At 41.6% G+C, this 22080-nt stretch overlaps 1 protein-coding gene across 1 annotated transcript; it reads left to right on the forward strand.

The window, feature by feature from the left end:
- Window positions 1-8178: 8178 nt before the first annotated feature.
- On the forward strand, window positions 8179-21828 carry LOC310864557 (uncharacterized protein; the record flags this gene model as incomplete). The annotated part of the gene is made up of 11 exons (XM_083773246.1): window positions 8179-8396; window positions 8513-8801; window positions 8919-9671; window positions 9752-9979; window positions 10179-10302; window positions 10458-11361; window positions 16663-16902; window positions 17099-17384; window positions 19330-20151; window positions 20239-20469; window positions 20659-21828. 11 exons carry the CDS (start codon window positions 8179-8181, stop codon window positions 21826-21828), a joined length of 5265 nt encoding a protein of 1754 aa, XP_083629372.1.
- Between the last annotated feature and the right edge of the window lie 252 nt (window positions 21829-22080).

Genomic DNA, 22080 nt, shown 5'->3' on the forward strand with positions numbered 1-22080 from the left:
AGGTAGTCAACAGAGCTTTTGGCTCTGGGTTGATTAAACCATACACGACATGTCATTCAAATTCGGGATGGATTGGATGTTCCGTTCTGTGTAAAATTATGGCCTAATGATACGCACTACCAAAATTCTGCCTGTGGTGTTTTAATCGTATAGGTCCAGAGATCATGTTTACCGATTTTCGTGAGATTTGGACAAAATCTGGATCAAAAAGTGTGTTTTGAAGAAAATTCAAAATGGCGGAAAATCTATCCTGACAGAAATGGGTGTCATGACACAAGGAATCCAGGGGAAAATAATTTTGATCTTACGACCTACGGTTCAAGAGTTATAAGCCAAAAAGTAAAGTTGGCTGTTATAGCGCCACCAAGGCAGACCGATAACATTATAAGTTAATTAATTGTAGTAATTATTATGAAACTACCCTCCAAGTTTTATAACTATAGTGCTTCGCATTTTCCCATTCATGCCAATGGGGAAATTTAATGCACAAATAAATTAATATCCATTAAACTATAAAACATTTCTCTTAGCAAAAAAACAAGCACACCATTCCCGATGAAGCCGGTCAATTTGAGATATGGCTCAAGTGCGTGCTGCCAAAACTGTGTGAGGAGTAGCGAATTAATAAAAAGGTTACTCTAGAGGAATAATAAGTGAGTGAAAATAAAGGGCAATTACTATAGTCTGGTAACCACACTAATGATGGATTCAGGATTTTCATTCTCCGAAGGGAAAAAGGTCTGCAATGCCGATCTGCCGAACAAAATAGCAGATGTACCTGTAGGCTACAGCAGAGCCATCTAATAGAAGATATTGACGGTCAGGTGGTTCACCGTTCATGTACTCGCGTGAGCCCCATAGACTCCAATGCATTCCGTAAACTTCAGGTTGTCCCCATGCAATACTTCCGGTTGTCCCCATTCAATAGAAGTCTACATGTAGGCTATATAGAAGAGCCGCCATTGGACTGGCCCCATGAAGTGAACGGAGTTTGCGTAACTCTGTCTTACTCTATGGCTCTGGCAACTTGCTGATAAGGTATATCGTGTCCATCAGCAGGTTAGGTATTGACCGAGTTATTGTGTGTGAGGAATACTGGAATAGTCTCTCTCTCACGACCTCTCCATCCCTCCCTCACTCCTCACTCTCCCTCTTCATGATGGGTCGATTCGAGGTCAAGGAACCAATGTAAGATTCGAACCTGGATGGAGTTCCCATGCACGTGGGGTGTAGTTAAAAGATTTTCTTTTTTCAAGCGGGAGGGGTTTACCAGGCTAACTCTGGAAAAACAATACTAAAATGTCCATACTAAAATGTATTAATCATGAAACCTTTTTCAAAGCAGCCATTTGATAGGTAAACACAGTTGCCTGAAGGTAACATTACTGTGGGTGTTTCATATTTAGATGTTACTACTGTTCCGAGTACAGCTTGGACAGCTCCTGTACAGTTAAAAGCAGCCAATATTAAATATGAATACTCCCTCCCAGCTGCATTTACCTGTCAAAATGGTTGCCGTGAAACGTGTTCCATGTCCCACAATGTGGCAGGGAGAGAGCTATTTACAACTGAAAAAGGTCCAACCCTCATGGGCATGGTAGCCTATCTGCTGTCCCAAAAGAGTGCAGTAAAAATAAAAGTTTATACCAGTTGATAAAGTAATAATAATAATAATAATAATAATAATAATAATAAAGGATAGGCCTAAAACGGATTGCATGCTAACAGTATACTATATTATACAACATTAGTATATGGAATTGGCACACAGCACTAAGAGCATAAAGATAGCATACTGTAAGATGGAAATTTGTTATGACTAGATTGCTACAAAAAGGCAGAGAGAGAAGTTCATACACATTTACTGTTGTTCCTGACCTGGAGTTATCATACCCATTTGCTATGGGGTAACAAGTGGTGGGTATTAATGTGTTATGTTGATACTGTATATGTCATTATTTATTTTTGGCAAATCCGGTATACTGTCTGAGTCTGTGTAATATAGGGGTTGTTGTGGTGAGCAGTCCCCCCCTCCCTTTCTGTTGCATGAAACTTTGTTGGAGACACTTTCTTGTTTTGCACACATGTAAGGTTATCATTTACACACTGGACATTGTAAGTGTGCAAGTGTATACATTTCACTGCACATACTTGTATGAACATGTGACAATAAATCCTCTTGAATATATTTTCTTTGGGTAATATTATAAAAAGTACTAGTAATTGTTTTGGCTAAATGTATTTAGTATTTTTTGGTCAATCAAACCATCAAAGCATTTCCTGCTGCAGGTAGCCTATATACTAAAGCAATTTCTTCATAATTACCATTTTGTTATACTGTAACATTATTAACTGCATATTATATTTTATGTTTGTTCGGTTTTGATACAGTCAGTGCCATCCCTTGTGTCCCTAATAGGAACAGGTTGTTTGTGAGCTCCAGCACCTGGAAAATTACCAGTGCATTGCAGACCCCAGACTAGCTTGAAGTGTTGTTTTAATCAGTCACTAATTAAAGGTGCAACGATGCGTAACACAAGCTTGTAAAGCTGTTTAATTTGTTGCACTTGCCAACCAACGTCCCTGAACTGCCAATTTATGCTTTACCCAGGTGGGTATGAAACGTGAGACTTGCTGGGCAAGCAAAGGCAGGTACCTGTATGTATTTCCCAGTGATGACATCTGGGCCTGGGGTCATGAAATAGTGACTCATGCAACGTTGGAAAATAATACATTTTCAGGTTTAATGAGAGGATTGAGTCACCAGAGATGTTTTCAAAACATGCTAAAACTAATTAGCCATGAGCGGCATATTTACAATCGCTGTAGCTAGGTCTATTTTACAGGATCGTATTACAGAGTAGATAAGGATAGGCAACAATACATAAAAAATGGTTGTTGATACAAATCAATCCAAATGTAGATATATCAAAATAAACTACAGTACTGTAACGACCAGTTGGTTTCAGGTCTTTTATTTGTGTATCACTGCACACCAAACACCAAATCAACTCACTTGCATGAGGAACTGGAGGGGGACAGGACCACCACTACTACCCCTCTATAGACATTTACACATCACAACACCCAATAACCAATGAACCCCACTACAAATTAAACTCAATTCCCCATTTCCCTGCATACTAACTAAATAATGAGCACAATGACACAGTGTACCCCAAAGCATACTGGCAAGCATGCTGGCAAGTCCCACTCAGCCATTAACAGCAGGGGCCACTAAACAGACAGATCAAACCTGAGGGCTTCTATCAGTGGTGCCGTCGGGGCGTAAAAAGTGGGGGGACAATATTCGAGACAGAGAGTTAAAACTAGAGAGCAACTGCCGGTACTGCACGTAGGGTAGAAATGGCAAGAGGCAAGCATGCAGCGGCAGCCAATACACAATGACGATCGACGACAAAATTGGAACGGTGCTAGAGAGACCACCAGCGCCAGTCGGGAAAAATAAATACGTCATTCCCCAACAGTGCGCCTATGGCTTCTACCGTCCCCATTAACATGCGCACCCAACACAAAGTACCAGGATTGGCGTGGATGCCTCTCTTGCATCCCCAAGGCCTGGTGGCTCTGATGGGCCAGTGCTAAGATCACGTGGAGGAGTCTCACTGTCTACACCTGGTTGTATTCCTCGAAAATAGTCTGAGGCCAGACCTGTGCTTCCATGGCAATGTTTTCTGCTGTGCACCGTTACTCACAGACCCATTTCTGGTAGGCTACTGTTGTCGGTGGGCATGTAGGTGGTTATTTTCTGGTTGGTGCAGCAGTCCCACCTGTGTCTGCACTGTCCTATGTCTTATCGAAAGTGTGTAGAACCACCTGGGCCGAAAGTCAGCACAGGGTCTTGGCTATCCTGAATTGGACCCCCACACCACCACCACTGAGCCATAAACTATCTGAAACTATCCACAAGGAGATTTGGGATATGTTTTATGCGACACATTTATTACAATACATGACACATGAATGAATACCGAATAAACATATCGCCCTGCACATATTAAATAAGAAGAACAATAAACATAACAGACAGCCCGGGCCACTACACAGTACACAGCGCCCAGAGGAGGGGTTCTACTGTCCCCAAATGGTAAATGGTGCATTTATATAGCGCCTTTATCCAAAATTGGAACAGTTCATTTTGTAAAAGAAAATTAACCAGTGGTTTTATAACATAAGAGGAATCATAGCAAATAGCAAACAACTTAAGCGAGTTGATTTGCCTGGTGGAGGCCAAGAATAGTCTATATTGTTTTGATCTTGACTGTGGTTATTCATTTGCATATTTAGCATAGATAGGATCTACAGCTGTAGACAGAAGCATGCAGGATACTTTTATCTGGAAAAAACAATAGGGTCTAAACAGGGCCGGCGATAGAGGCATGGAATCAACTCCACTCTGACTACCGTCCAATAAACAGACAAAAAGAAACAACAGAGCACAAAAAAGGGAAAAAGAGAGGAAAAAAAAAAGAAAAAGAAAAAAAAAAGCAAGTAAAAGTAACATAGTTATTTAGTATATTACCGGTATATCGCCAATTATATTTTATGTCATAGTAAAAGATTATAGTATAAATATAATATATATAAATTATTATATATTGGCTTGATAATTGTTTTGTAGTTGTTCCCCCATACTACATACACAGTAACTGATGTAGTACGAGGGAATGTATAGTGATTTCTGGTTTAAAATACATTATAGCAAAGGTTTTGTAATGTTTTCTCCTTAAGTTGTTTATATGCGGTTTACAGTTAATTATCAATTATAATACCCCAAAACTTATTAACAAACACATTTTACATGATGATTTTAACCTGTGTGAATTGATCTATTACCACACAATAATACTTTTGTTTTTCTTAAGTTTAGTGACAGTTTATTGATATCAAACCATTTAGCTGTATTCTACATTGGCCCACTAGTATTTCCCTCTACACAACGCATTGCACCACGATGCATTGCGAGCTTGTAGATCTGCTATTTTCACTGAATGTTCGCTCCAGAATAGGGACGCTATAGGTTAATGTCGCCAAAATAAAATACATTAGAGATGATAGCATTTCCTGCAGGCCCATGATGCAACAGACCTGAACAGCAGGGTCCAGTGGGAACTGAGATGGAAAACACTAAAGAGTGGAGAATTAGGACTTTAAATTCAGGTGGGAAGCAGTTAGCTAATTAAAGTACCTGGGGTGAGAGGAGCCTGAGGCATCTTCAAACCACCAGATGTGTTCCTGCAGTAGCTCTGCTCCCAAATCACAGTCCCTTAGCTGAGTGATGTAATCTAACGGGCAGCTCCACAAACACGCAAACATGTTATTTTTAATTAACGCACACCTCAACAGGCATGTCAACAGGTCATTTAAAATGTTACAATTACACTGATTAAATACCACTTGCTAACTCAGCCATTCTGATTTAATTATTTGTCTAATTCCCCCACAATGATGTTGTAACATGTATAGAGTAAAATATTTTCTTGATATGAAAACATGCCAAAATCATTTGCCATTTTTAATTTACCGTGAATATGTTACCCCATTTATGTGTTTTCATGAACACATTAATTAGTAATTTAGTAGTAATTTTATTGGTCTCAGTACAATACATTGCTTGGTAGATCTTCTAGATAGCATATCAATTGATAATGGCAACTACATTCATTGTAATATAATTTGTAATATTCATTAATAAGTATGTTGTATACAGTTTAACTGAAGGTAGATGTATACATTAAAGCTGCACTATACAACTTTCCCCTTCTATCCCACATTGTAACCGGTTTCTTACGTGCTGCCATTTTTACCAATACAGCTAATAGAGCCTGCCTGCTTGCTCAGGAGATAAATTGAATCTTGACCATTAGGTCAGAATTTGTGTCAGAGCCTGTGTCTATGTGAGACATGAACTTTTACGCAATCTAAATGTCAGAAGAGCAGGGAGACAAAATACAACCACTCTAATTGTATAAGTTTACTGTATTAACATACTACTACACACTGTATTAAGGCAGACTGCTGGGCGAGCACTGGCACTTGGCATTGGGTCAGATCAACATATGGATTGAATTCTGTACTGGACATATATGGAGCGTGTCTTGAGTGTACAGGGTTTAATGAGGTCAGATCAACATATAGAATTACACAACAGGTCAGCTCCATATATGGAGATCTAAGGGTGGCAGCGGGGGCAGTGTCTTGAGTGTACAGAGTTTGATGAGGTCTGGCCATAATTTATATGGAGCATGTCTTGAGTGTACAGGGTTTGATGATGGCCCAGGTAGGGCCGGAGTTTAATTTTCGGGCCTGTTGAGAACTCAACTTTTTGCGGCCTGCACTAATAACTTTTACGGTTGCAATTATTATTTATTCAAAACCGTCAATGGTAGTTAAGGTTAAGAGCAGGGAGATAGTAGCCCGCCCAATTGGTCAGCTGACTGCCACATCAGCGAATGACACGTGGGACTTGCACACACTTATACACCCACACAGTAATGCAGCATGTTAACCCCTTGAGTATCCTTTGAGCATGGCATGAACCCCCTCGAGTATGTCTGACTGAACAAACTCAGCAGGCTACGCATCATTTCTGGCTGAACCGTGCAGTCGGTTTTCGCGAAACTCGCCAACATGGTAGAGCTGGGCCATGCCAAACGGTGAACATGCGAAGCCTATGACCATTGGCCAAAGGGTGGCGCTATAGCACTAACTTTGAACTCGCATAGCTCATGAACCGTTTGACCATTGGCAATGAAACTTTGATACATGTCTCCTCATGCCAGACAACTTTCTGACTTTTCACCTCTGACCTTTAGAACAATTGCCATTTTGAATTGCTATGAAAAACAGTTACAATCTATCTCCTCCCAGGATCTTTGATCAAAATGCACGAAAACTTCTACATGTGAACTTTGGACCTATACGGACAAAAAAACGTAGTACATTTTTTTAAGTGAAAAAGTTTCATGAGCCAATGAAAATTGCCGTTTTGTGAAAATTCTTCTACTGCCCCTGCATACATGCAGCGTCATATGCTTATGAGTGACACTTTACAGTATGGTAAAGGGTCATGCCAAATTGCACTGAAGCCAGTCTTACTCTAATTGGCCAAACGTTCTACACACAATCTATGGACCACTATCTGAAGAGAAGTTTGTATGTGAAAACATGAACAGCGAACACACTTTAGTAATCCATAATGATATGCCCAAAGGCAGGACACACATAATTGACATCAAAAATACTGAATGATTTTGCTGTTAACAATAGAAGAACTGATTGTATCCAATTAGCCCGGTAGGTAGAGAGCTCTTGCCTATGAAACACAAGGTCATGGGTTCAAATCCAGGCACCGCCAACTCAGTGTATGAGTCTCTCAAGAACCTTGCCACCCCACAGTAAAAAAATGAACCTGTCACAATTCCATGGTCTTTTTCTCAAGTTTAGTCTTCCATTTTTATATGGCTTATTTGTGCATATTGTTCTTATTGCTTATTGCCTTCTTGCTTGGTGCCACCTTATCGCTGCTTGCTGCTTGCTGCTTACTAAGCATATACTAATACTGAGCACCCAACTTACTCATGCCTACCTGATATGCCACCTGGTGTACAGTATTATGATTACAGAGACAATGACTGATCTATTAGGACTACTGTTCTAAAATATCTACATGGTTACAATGGTTCCAGACGGGTGAACAATAGAAGGCCAAATGAACATAAACAAGTGTTGTTCTTTGTGTTCTTTCTGTCTTGCCCACAATGTGTTGGTATTTTGTACATGTTTCGATGGGACCACAACTCCACAAAATGTCCATGGTTCTGGTGATATGGGTCCTCAATGACCCTGGCTGCAATATTTTTTATTTAACACAGACAATAGTCTTGATGATTTTCTACGTATAAACACATGATCACATGATCAATATCACATACTGTAGGACATGCTTTCCTGTCATTATGCCACCCTACTGTAAAACTCATAGCAGCTATGGCACATTAATCACGTGCACGTTTCATAATACTCCATAGAGATAGCCCAAGCACACTGATTGGCTAGCAAGACGCCAGTGAGCAACGTTTAAGATAATAAAATGCAGGAGACCACTCTGACAGTGGTGAGTTTGGCGCTGCCTTGTCAGGGTATAGTGTTTACAAGATGTTATCGGTGGGTCTGAGGCTTGTCATCCTGGGCCTAGTGGGAGCTTTGAGGGAAGACGAAGAGATTCCTTTCTGTCAGATACGGGGGAGTCCAGAAATCCCACTGCTGTCCAAAAAAGGAGATGTCACCATCGGAGGAGCCTTCTCCATCCACAGCAAAATCACAGAACCCCCACTCTCCTTCACAGACACTCCTACACGTCTTACATGTTCCAGGTATGGTATGTTTTAACATCAGCCACTGAAATTTGTCAAACATTAAGATTTTGGATCCATGTTGATCTATTCAAAAATCAAAACTGCTGTCCATGTGTCAATTCTGTTCTTTGCAGTGTGAATCTCAGAGAGTTTCGATTTGCTCAGACCATGATATTTGCCATAGAGGAAATCAACAACAGTGACTTTCTTCTTTCCAATGTTTCTATTGGGTATCGTATCTATGACAACTGTGGTTCAACGCGGTCTTCTATGCGTGCAGCCATGGCTCTGATGAATGGTGAGGACAGGACTACAGGAAAAGTGTGCTCTGGGCAATCAGCTGTTCATGCCATCATCGGGGAGTCTGAATCCTCTTCAACCATAGTGCTAGCACGCACCACAGGGCCTTTCAAAATACCCGTGGTGAGAAAAAGAGAGAGAGATATCAACAGTAAGATACAGTAGTACAGTTATTTTGCACATGGCATGCACAACATTATCCTCATCTTTCCACTATTCTCTCTATACTCTGTTTCACAGATCAGTCATTCAGCAACATGCGAGTGTCTGAGCAACAGGAAACAATATCCCTCTTTCTTCCGCACCATTGCCAGTGACCTCTACCAGAGTCGAGCTCTTGCCCAGCTAGTCAAACACTTTGGCTGGAGCTGGGTGGGGGCAATTAATAGTGACAGTGACTATGGCAATAATGGCATGGCCATCTTCCTTTCTGCAGCCCAGGATGAAGGAGTGTGTGTGGAGTATAGAGAAAAGTTCCACAGGACAGAACCAGAAAAGCTGCTGAAGGTGGTACAAGTGATTCGCAAGAGCACAGCCCGGGTCATTGTAGGTTTTCTTGCACATGTAGAGATGAACAATCTCCTGGAGCAACTGAGCCTCCATAATATCACAGGCCTGCAGTTTATTGGTGTGGAGGCATGGATCACTGCCGACAGCCTGGTGACCCCCAACAGTTTCAGTGTGTTGGGGGGCGCTCTGGGCTTTGCTGTGCAAAAGGCCAATATTAATGGATTTACAGATTTTGTAATGAAGCGTTTCTGGGAGACAGCATTTCAGTGCACAGAGACAACAAAAGACAGCATGACAGTAAAGGTACCTTGTAAGGACAACCAGGATCTGATCGAGCTAAAAGATTACAATGAAGACGTGGCAGAGCTGAGATATTCTGGCAATATCTACAAAGCCATTTACGCTGTCGCCCATTCTCTACACAGTTTACTTAAGTGCACAAGTCAGGGGTGTGACAAGACAGTGAAACCTTCACCCTCACAGGTAATTGAGGTAAAATGAGCTCACTATTAAAATGTTTTATTTACAAAGTAAAGATAATCAGTGATGTATTTCTTGACTAGGTACTGGAGTCTCTCAAACAGGTGAATTTCACCATTAAGAATGGCGACAGAGTGTGGTTTGACAATACTGGAGCAGCTGTGGCCCGTTATGAGGTTGTTAACTGGCAGCGCGGACATGACGGATCCGTGCAGTTTAAACCAGTGGGCTACTACGATGCCTCTTTACCCACTGGACAGAAGTTTGTCCTCAGAACAGAAGCCATAATGTGGCCTAATGGAAAGACAGAGGCAAAGTTTCCAATAATAATACAACATATGACAATAATTATAATACCCTCATGCTTCAATGTAATGTAGTACCTAATGGTAAAACTGCATAACTACCAGTGATTATGCATTGTAATGTCATCAATTGCATTAATTTTGACATAATGAATGTACTGAGTCATATCAAACTATGCCCACTCTCTGTCTGTCTCTGTCAAAGTTGCCTGTCTCTGTGTGCAGCGAGAGCTGTCTCCCAGGAACTCACAAGGTCCTCCAGAAGGGCAAGCCGGTCTGCTGCTATGACTGTATCCCATGTGCAGAGGGAGAAATCAGCAACACCACAGGTATAAGTGCAATCAACCTGACACGCGTTCACATGGGCATAACATTTGCTTGTCACTGCATTTGTATCTTGTTGAAGATCGCCATGATACGATCTCTGTCCAGCACTATCTATATTTGATTTGTTGCAGTGCTACTAACAGACTTTCCATTACAGATGCTAATGGCTGCACCAAGTGTACCGAAGAATATTGGTCCAATCAAAACAAAGATAAATGTGTACTAAAAACAGTTGAGTTCCTGTCCTTCGCTGAGGTTATGGGCAAGGTGTTAGTGTTTTTCTCTTTGTTTGGGGTACTCCTGACTTTAAGTGTGGCCACCATATTCTTTATTAGAAAAGATACACCTTTGGTCAGGGCTAACAACTCTGAGCTGAGTTTCCTGCTGCTCTTTTCATTGACATTGTGTTTCTTATGTTCTCTGACCTTCATTGGCCGCCCGTCTGACTGGTCCTGTATGCTGCGACACACAGCATTTGGGATCACTTTTGTTCTATCCATCTCTTGTGTTCTGGGGAAAACTATAGTGGTGCTAATGGCCTTCAGGGCAACACTTCCAGCCAGTAATGTCATGAAATGGTTTGGACCGGCACAGCAAAGACTCAGTGTTCTGGCTTTCACTCTTGTGCAGGTTCTGATTTGTATACTTTGGTTAACTATCAACCCTCCCTTTCCTTTCAAGAACATGGAATACCACAAGGACAAGATTATTCTAGAGTGTGCATTGGGGTCACCTATAGGCTTCTGGGCTGTGTTGGGGTATATAGGACTCCTGGCTCTTTTATGTTTTATCTTAGCTTTTCTGGCTCGAAAGCTGCCTAATAACTTTAATGAAGCCAAATTTATCACCTTCAGCATGCTGATATTCTGTGCTGTGTGGATCACCTTTATCCCAGCTTATGTCAGCTCTCCTGGGAAGTTTACTGTAGCTGTGGAGATATTTGCAATTCTGTCCTCAAGTTATGGGTTACTTTTCTGTATATTTGCACCTAAATGTTTCATTATTGTGTTAAAACCTGAACTGAACACAAAGAAACGCATGATGGGGAAAACACAGGCCAAGTCATAAAACATGTCTAAATAAAAATCTCAATTCACTAATCAATTTGTGGTGTGGATTTTCAAGGCAAGATTATCTAAAGTATTGCTTTATTCATTTGTTTGTTTGTTTGTTTACATAAATGAGTAAAAATCGGTATCATGCACCTAGGCCACATCACATTTTTGGCATATAACTTGAACCATACATTGTATAAAATAAATCACTTGTGTGAAGTGAGGGGCGCTATTATCATCATACATCATTATACGTGATCACATTCCGTGATCAGCCAATCAAATCATCACATTCCGTGGTACAAATAAAAATCACACCCATGTGAACTGAGTGGTGCAACTCCCCCCCCCCCCCCACAGTGCAGCACTCTCTCTCTCTGTTTCTGGCACAACAGCGCCGCCTACTGGTACTAATAGTCATGGCTACTGGTGCTCACAGTCACATAGGTGCACGTCACATAGATATGCGGACACGGACATTGCTGTTCCTTGGAGTGGTTGCACCACTCTGTACAAAAATCTGTACATAGGAGGGGATAGCGCCCCTCAAACTGAGAAAGAAAAATGCTACTACTACTACAGATTTTGTGCAAAACTCACAAATCTATTATCTCGGGAGTCATGTGATCAAGATGTACGGTAGGCCTCAGGCTATATTATGGAAGTCCTTCCAAAGTTTGTGGGAGTGGGCCCAATCCTTGTGTCGTGACGGCTTCACCCCATGAATGACAAAGCCCTGGGTGGGCAACCCGGCCTGGCAGCCTGTGTTCAGAGGAGCGGATTTGTGTGGTTACAACATGCTAAAGGCCCCAAACTTGATGTAGGTGCTCTGATTAATGTTGCAAATTATTGTGTGTGCGCCGGCGGTGAAATAACATTGACAGCTATGACAGGTGATGGAAGCTTGCCTGACCATATGACAGCTCAGCGTCAGTTGCTAAACTAGCATTGGACAATTGCTTTTGGAGTGAGGTTTAACAAAGGGTCCATTTCATAAAAGATTATGTCCGGATTGTCCCTATAGAGTGTCGCAGTCCCACCCCCTTTCAGAACGACGAGTGGCCCAGGAAATGAATCCCAATGCATTTTGCCCATAGGCTTTTCTTAAAGTATTTATTTAAAGACGGTTACGCCGTGGACAAAGCCAACTCGGATCGTGACAAATCATGACAATGAACACAATATTTTGGGCAGATCAAATCATTAGAAAGAAGAAAATAAAGGCAGGAGACAACACTATTTGTTTTGTTTTCCTTCTTATAAATTCGGCCCAAAACATAGTGTTCATTGTCATGATTTGTCACGATCCGAGTTTGCTTTGTCCGCGGCGTAACAGTCTTTAAATAAATACTAAATGCATTGGGATTCATTTCCTGGGCCACTCGTCGTTCTGAAAGGGGGTGGGACTGCGACGCTCTATACTACCGGCTTGTCGGTTTGAAATTTCACCCACACACTCTCTGAAGGGTGTGGAGTTCAATGGTGCAACCATGAAATGGATCTGTTCACTTCCAGTTTTACCAGGAAATGTTCATAGACAATTAAAGGCGATGAAGAAAGAAGTCCAAGTATAGCATGACTGTACGGTTCTTCATTAGCAATAGTGGTTAGGAGTCAAGATATGTAGCATCATCTGTTGAAGTAATACGTGATCCGTCACTTAAAGGTATATTCAGTGATTTCACTTAATTCAAATATCACTTATTTCTTTGTTTTGTTGTGATAATCCTCCCTACTATAGAGTGTGCTGACCATATAAGGAGTTCCTCCCTGTCCCCAGTTAACCCCTGGGGGTCAAAAAACCTTAGGTTTCGTTTTTGACTCTCTATCCTGATTGGACGAAAGGCTGGGTCCCACAGCCAAAAACGAAATCTAAGGTTTTTTGAGTGAAATCACTGAATATACCTTTAATATATAGCTTCAACCTATAGGCTCTGTAACCTTGAGAGAAAGAAAGAGAACAAAAGAAAAGAAAAATGCTCATTAATAGCAGGGTGTTGTTCTTGCTTACTGTAAATTGTTCTGGATTACGGGCATCTGTTAAATGCCTAAATTGTACATTGTTGATCAAATATAAATATATACACACACCTTGCTGTGTGTATATATTTAATATTATTTCATCAACAATGTACAATTTAGGCATTTAGCAGATTCCCTTAATCCATATAGTAAAGGTAATAGTTACCTTGCCATGATGGGAGTCCAATGAATGATGGGAAATTAAATGAAATTCGTAGATTGTCTTGAAGAAATGAAATTCGTCAATTGTTTCATTGAATGAAACACACGCACACACTCACGCATAAACATCCACACCACCACAACGTCCTAATAGCTATGTAGGGTAATACGGTACGGAGCTGCACTAATTCATATCTGTTCATTTATGTCACTAGAAGAGTGACACAAATTCAACGTTTGCCAACTGGAAAGTACTACAAAAGGGGGTTAATCAAACAGAAACTACAACATTTGGCCAACCTGGCGGGAAGGAAAGTACAAGATAGGGAAAACATTTGGCCAACCTGGCGGGAAGGAAACACAACCTTGGGAAGGAAACACAAGATATTCAACAGTTGGTACTTTGAAGAGATGTGACGTCGAACAGCTGAAACCGAAAACTAGAGAAGAGAGAAAACTAGACTGAAAACCGAGGTATGGGATGACGGGTAGCCGAGCACACTGGGCAGGGGTCGCACGAGGGACCGCTGGGTACGACCCGGTTCCTGCACAACCCAGTTCCTGCACGACCTGCCTGCCCATTATGCCCGATTATTGATCCCAGATTCAACCCATACCCCGGGGAGCACTACACTATAGCTGACCATAGATCCAGTGTCGTCCAGCTCGTAGATTTAACGTAGGCAATGTCGGGCCCCAATTTCAACATGCTCGTAGATTGGACGTTGGGCCAATCAAAAACAGATTCAACACAAACAAAAACACACCACCACCCCCCCACACACACACACACACACACACACCCTTAGGCCCATCACAATTACTACATAAGTATTTGTGATAATCGCAATACTTTTGGGATAATAGTCATACTCGTTCCCATGTTGTAAAGTAGTGGAAGTGGCAGATCTAGGAGCTCAAACCAGTTTTGATCTTGTAGATCCGATACTTTCACTACTAATGTATTTGTATTGTAATTTAAATATTTTATTAATACTTGTGACGGGCCTAATGTACCTCAATGTACCCAGGCTTGAGAGGTACATTTGGGGATTCCAGACAACATTGCGCACACACTATCGTTGACCAGCCGGGGAGACCCTTGAGTCTTGACCCTATACCCCCGACATTCAAAGATCACTGTCCTGGGGCACGGTGGCACAGTTGTTAGTGCTGTCGCCTCACAGCTAGAAGGTCCTGGGTTCGATTCCCGCTGGGGACGCTGTGGGCACTGGCGGCGTGTTCCCTCCTCCGCGTCATCAGTGCCCATACCCGAGGCGGGGATTGGCGATAGGGCCTTTCTGTGTGGAGTTTGCATGTTCTCCCCGTGTCCCCTAGGGTAGATACCCTCACAAAAACATGCCATAATCCCGGCCTAAAACTACCTCCCCCTGGCCAGCCGGGGCGCCTGATGGAGGGGAAAGGAACTGGTCGGAATAACGTGTCCCTTCCACGCTCGACGTCCGGCCGGGGAAATTCCCCTCTGTCAGGTGAAAAGAAGCAGCTTGGACTCCTCATGCATAGAAGGAGGCATGAGGTCAGTCCGCTGCCCCCCCAGGTTGGCAGAGGAAGTGTAGCGCCCAGGATTACATTAGATAATTAGCACTGGGTGAAAAGAAAAACTGGGTTACGAAATCGTGGGATAAAAAAAAAAAGATCACTGTCCTGGCGGGGAGACCCTCGACCCTACCCCCAGCGTTCCCAAGGAGCATTCCAGACATCAAGGGCAGCAGGCATCATTTTCCTTTAAAAATAAATAAACCAAAACAAATAAAAAATATGTAAAAAAGTGTTTTTTTAAGTGTTAGAAATGACAACACCTGTACGTGCCCGTTGGCCACCGGCCTACTTGAGAACGATGCAACAGGGGGAACCTAATAATAAGCGTTGTCAACTTGTCATAGCACCCGTTTTAACTATCCGTCTGTGTCTCTTTTGTGCCCATACTGTATATGGAGATCTCTATCTGTCTGTCTGTGCCTGAAGAGTGCAAACTGACTGTAAAAGTAATCAATTGGCAGTTGTGGGGTTGGCTGAGGCAGAGACTGGAAATTGTACAGGTGAGAGACTTGGCAGTGGAAAAAAAATTGCTTCTACTCCACTACATTTATTATTTTTTTAAATCTCTGAAATGACAAATACAAATAAACTAATAAGACCATTGCTGCGTCTAAAGCAACCAACTATACCAAAAATGATAACCATTAGCCAAATTGTTAATTACATCAGAAAGGCAAAGTTTTCGAAAATAGCCAATCTACAAGCTCACAGTGCAAGGTATTGCCACTGCAATGCTATAGCTACAAAAAATCTCTTTTCTGACTTGAAGGACAACTTTAGTTTTTTTCAACCAAGGTTCATGTTTTAGGTTGTTATTAGAGAAAGTAATGTTTATTTTAATTTGGTTCAATTTGTAGTAGGCTAAGGCTACGCTGTCAGTTACAGAGTCACCTCGACAGATCCTGTTGTTGTTAATGTTAAATCAGCTGGTTTGCTCCAGTGTGCTCTGCTTTGCTGCGCTGAGGCATCATGGCGGCGGCGCCGCACGCACGCCGCACGCACGCCCCACGCACACACGACCGTTTCGCTGATGGCATTAAAAATGTCTAGTTGCGTCCCCCCCTCTATGGGTTGCGTAGAAAGGCAGCCAATCAGAACTACGCATCAGTATGACTAGCATGTCGACTAGCATGTCGAACTTTTCATGGGTATTCATAGACCAGTGCTTTTCAAGCCACTGGTAAAAATAAACTATTCATAAACTATGGCTGTGTTGTATTGACAAAACATGATCTCCTACAACGTGTTATTATTTTATGTACTCGCAAACTGATTGTAATTATACAACGCCATATCAACAAAAAGTGAAATAGATGATGAAAAATATCTGATAATTTCTGAGCTACAGTAATTCCCCCAAAGACATGCCCATGTTTTGAAGATTGATCACACTGAGCCATTGGTTATTCCAAAGACAAATAAAAATATACCAATTTAAACAAAATCTCATTGGCCAATGGCTCTGACAGTCACCACATAAGTGATATCATTGGTGGATGAAAAAAATTATGAATGTCACTCAGATTTCATTCAAGCACCTACATATGAGGGGTTTGGTTAAAGGGCCCTGAGAAGTAAGAATACAGAAAAGACAGTTATGCTGCTCATAGCAGACTTGCTACTTCTGTCTCTGCTGGCGGTCAGAGTGGTTAAGTGCGATTGTCAAACATACGGGGCCGGAGAACTATCTCAGTTTTCCAAGGAAGGAGACATCAACATTGGAGGCATTTTCTCCTTCCATCAGAACCCAGTCGATGTGGACCCAACTCTTCAGATGAACCCAGGAATCATCCAATGTAAAGGGTAAGGAAGAGGCGTTACACAACTGTAATTATAAGTCTTACTATCAAGCGTATTGTTCTGCATGACCCGGTTTTCAAATTGTAGTACTGCACCACTAAAGCTACCGTATGCATAGAGATAGTTTGAATTACACTAACCCGTGTATGTTTTAAATTATTCATATCATACTGTGATTTGCTCTCTGTTCTTTCTACAGACTGGATCCGGGTGAGCTTCAGTATGCCTACACCATGATGTTTGCCATAGAGGAGATCAATAACAGCTCAGAGCTGCTGCCTGGACTGACACTGGGCTACAGGATCGAGGACTCGTGCCCTAGCATCCCTCTCTCTGTCAGAGCATCTCTGAACTTAATGAATGGCTATGAGGTGGGGAAACACAGCTGCACTGAACGCTCCACTGTTCATGCTGTCATAGGAGAAACCACCTCCACCTCTACCATAGGCATTGCACGTACAATGGGGCCCTTCCATATACCGGTGGTGAGTATTGAGGACGTGAGGTTAAGATTCATTCAAAAAAGTGTAAAGGAGCAACTTGGACAGTCCATTGCTCTCCCCAGGTTGGCAGAGGGTGTGTAGAGCCCAGGATCACATTAGATAATTGACACAGGGGTGAAAAATGGGTTAAAAATGGGATAAAATAATTATAGATAGGGATAGATTCATTCAAATGCTGACGTATGTGCATTCATCTTGCTTTCCTCTATGCATTCATGCACTTTCAGCTTAAATATGAGCACTGAACCGGGAAATAAGATAAGATATGAAAGCATCTTGCTATATGGTTCAGAATTCAATTCAAATTGAACTCCTATCCGCAAGAGATCTATTTCTGGATTCCTTGCTATACTCAGCTCCAGTTAAAATCCTAAGGAAAAGTGTGTCCAACCCTTTTGTCATCAATACTATAAATATATGGTTTGAAATCCATAAATTCATGGGAAACACCCCATAGCTGTCCTGCTTTGCACCGATTTGGGGAAATGAACATTTTATTCCAGCTAGAAGGGATCTGGGATTTAAATTATGGTTCAATAAAGGCTTAAAGAAAGTGGTGGATCTATACGAGAATGGCAATCTAATGTCTTTTGAGGGGCTGAGGAGGAGATATGAGGTACCGCAAAACCACTTCTTTAAATACTTGCAAATCAGAAACTTTATTATTACATGTGTCAAAAATACAAAACAACCTCCTTTAACAGTGCTTGAGAGGTTTTCTAAACAAGATTGTTTAGGAAAGGGGTTGGTCTCACAAATGTATGGTATACTAGAAGGGTTTCATAAAGATGACTCTGAGAAAATAAGACAAAAATGGACACAGGACCTTCAAGTGGAAATCTCAGAAATTGATTGGGGTTTAATATGTTCCAAGACACAAACACAAACTATCAATACTAGATTTAGACTAATTCAGTATAATTGGATAATGAGAACTTACATAACCCCGGAGAAAGTAAATAAATTTGATCCAAACATTCCTGATTTATGTTATAAATGTGGGGAACATAAAGGTACACTGTTCCACTGCTTATGGGAATGTGAGGAGATTAAAACATTCTGGAGGTCTGTGGTCCATTATGTCTCTCAGATTACATCAGGTCCAGTTCCTCTTTGTCCTAAATTATGTATACTCAGTATTTATCCATTAAATTGTACACTAAATAGTAATGAAAAAATAATGACCGACCTTTGCCTGTTACAGGCCAGACGCTCAATTGCGCTATGTTGGAAGAATGTCAATGCCCCTACGATCGGCTTTTGGCTGAGGAACTTAACAACCAGTTTGGCACATGAGAAACTAACATATGTAATTAGGAAGAAACCTGCGGTATTCTATAAGATATGGGAGAAGTTCTTGGACTTCATTAAGCGAGGTGATATTGAAGAGGCTTTGGATGTATAGTGGTTAATTGGAGTAGTCAGCTGTGGGGTGGGGGTAGGGAACTGTGCATTTGTTTGTTTAACTGTATGTAATGAGTTTTGTTTAACTGTATGTAATGTGTTTTATTTTCGTTTTATTTTTAGTTTTGTCATTATTATTTTTGTTCTGTATTTATTGTCAAATCATTTTGTGATAAGATTTTGTTTGTATTTGTGCTGCCATGGGGATGTGGGGGGGAAAAATATATGTAAATTGTTTAGAAAAATACTTCTTTGTACTTTAAAGAAAATCAATAAACATATGTTAAAAAAAAAAGAAAAAAAGAAAAGATCTGATACATTATAAATGTTTGTTTCACAAATTAAATATGTAATTACAACATTTGAAAATTCAAAATGAATGAAAATAGACAGTCTATAAGCTTGTGCATCGACTAGTTTTGCTATTTGTCATACAAAGAAATATGTTTTATTTTTTTGGGGGGGTGGATAAAAAACACTTCTGGAGAGGAACAACATTTGCTCTCCTCTCTTTCTGTCTCAGCTCAGTCATTCAGCCACATGTGCATGTCTTAGCAACAGAAGAGATTATCCATCTTTCTTCAGAACCATCCCCAGTGACCTTTACCAGAGCAGAGCCCTGGCAAAGCTAATGAAACACTTTGGCTGGATGTGGGTCGGGGCTATCAGAACCAACAGTGACTATGGCAATGGTGGCATGGCCACCTTCCTGAAAGCAGCCGAAATTGAAGGGGTGTGTGTCGAGTACTCTGTGGCCATTTACAGGACTGACCCAAGGAAATCGTTCCTGGAAGTTGTTGACATAATTAAAAGGTCCACTTCCAAGGTAATTGTGGCATTTGCCGATGGCACCGACCTTGACATTCTCATCAAGGAGCTGTATGAACAGAACGTGACAGGGCTACAGTGGGTGGGCAGCGAGGGCTGGATAACCTACCGCTACATCGCCTCTCCAGTAAACTATGCAGTGGTACAAGGAGCAGTTGGCTTCGCTGCCCTCAATGCCCACATCCCTGGACTTCAGGAGTTTCTGGCAAACAGCAGGCCATCCACCAAGCCTGGGGACCGGGGACTGGTAGAGCTGTGGGAGGCAGCGTTCAGATGCACCCTGTCTCCGGAGGCTCAAACTGAGGGCTCAGTTGCAGCCTGCACCGGAGATGAGTCTCTGTGGGACACAGACACTCGCTTAACTGACGTGACGGACGCAAGCCTTTTGAATAATGTGTACAAGGCCACATATGCTGTAGCGCATGCACTGCACCTGCTTATTACCTGTCAAGATGGACTGCAGGGGCCTTTTGAGAACAACTCTTGTGCAGACAGGCATAATATTCAACCATGGCAGGTACAGATATTCATAAAGAGCTGGTCTGGTATCAAACCTAAAATGTTGACATGGGAAGGCAGATAACACAAAATGTTTAACCTGCAGGTGCTGCATTATCTGACACAGGTGAACTTCACCACCAAGATTGGTGAAAGCGTTTTCTTTGATGAGTTGGGCGATCCTGCGGCCCGCTATGCGCTGGTGAACTGGCAGATGGATGAAACGGGCTACATACATTTTGAGACGATAGGCTACTATGATGCCTCGCAGTCCGAAGGTCAGCAGTTTGAAATGAAGGCAGGTGTGAGTGCCATCTGGGCAGGCATGCAGTCTGAAGTAAGTCATGGTGCACTGTGATCTGTCAACTCTGATGAACTCTTGGCCACCTTTTTTAATAATATAACATAAATAATTTAAAAATGAAGATACAGTAAGTGACCATTTGTTGCGTGTTCCGGTTGCAAATAATTGTAATTATATGAATCATTGCCAATTATTCTGTGTAATTCTGTCACTGTGGTGCAGGTGCCCAGATCTATTTGCAGTGAGAGCTGTCTGCCCGGAACCCGCCGGGCTTTTGTTAAAGGCAAGCCGATGTGCTGTTTTGATTGCATCGCATGTGCAGACGGAAAGTTTAGCAACATTACAAGTGAGACCGCTGGATACATAGCTTTTACTCTGGCTTGCATCATGTTCCTTTTGGGCAAAATAACTATCAGTACCTTACTGGTCTATCTGAAGATGTGCTTGCTGCACAGCTTAAACATGTTTATGCTTTCAGATGCAGTAATATGTGACAAATGCCCTCCTGAGTACAAGTCCACTGAAGCAAGGAATAATTGTGACTTGAAAGATATTGAGTTCCTAACCTTCAGAGAACTGATGGGCATTCTTCTGGTAACTTTCTCTGTGTTTGGAGCCTGCCTATCAATGATTATAGCACTAATATTTTTCCACTACAGACAGACTCCTATAGTGAGGGCCAACAACTCTGAATTGAGTTTCTTGCTGCTGTTCTCCCTGACTCTGTGTTTCCTGTGTTCTCTGACCTTCATTGGTCGTCCCTCAGAGTGGTCCTGTATGCTGCGTCACACAGCATTTGGGATAACCTTTGTTCTCTGCATCTCTTGTGTTCTGGGGAAAACTATAGTGGTGTTAATGGCCTTCAGGGCGACACTGCCAGGCAGTAATGTCATGAAATGGTTTGGACCTGTACAACAAAGGCTTAGCGTTCTGGCATTCACTCTGATACAAGTCCTGATTTGTATCCTGTGGTTAACGATCTCTCCTCCTTTTCCTTTCAAGAATTTCACACATTTTAAGGAAAAGATCATTCTAGAATGTGCACTCGGTTCAGCTATAGGTTTCTGGGCTGTGTTGGGGTATATCGCTCTCTTGGCAATCTTGTGTTTTTTTCTCGCCTTTTTAGCTCGAAAGCTGCCTGATAACTTTAATGAAGCCAAATTGATCACCTTCAGCATGCTGATATTCTGTGCTGTGTGGATCACCTTTATCCCAGCTTATGTCAGCTCTCCTGGAAAGTTCACTGTAGCTGTGGAGATATTTGCCATTCTGGCTTCAAGCTATGGAATGCTTTTTTGTATTTTTCTGCCCAAGTGTTACATTATGTTATTGAAACCAGAGAAAAACACAAAGAAACATTTGATGAGTAAAACAAACTCAAAAGGAATTTGAACATGATACTAAAATACTATACTTTTTAACTATATGCTTCGTACATAAATTCTTAGATGCAAGGCTTTCAATGAACTGAAATTAGTTCAAATGGTTGAACATAAACAAATGTTTTGTTGTGCATTATAATTGTATTTTTTATTTACACCTCATTCTGATCTTTACAGTTATTAAATTCAGAATCATAAGTTTCTGTGTATTATTTTTGTATATTGTATACGGCACGTGTCTTTTAAACAAAGAAAGTAAAAA

Source organism: Protomyctophum parallelum (assembly GCF_964188405.1).
Source record: "Protomyctophum parallelum genome assembly, chromosome: 9".
In the NCBI taxonomy this organism is placed as follows: domain Eukaryota; kingdom Metazoa; phylum Chordata; class Actinopteri; order Myctophiformes; family Myctophidae; genus Protomyctophum; species Protomyctophum parallelum.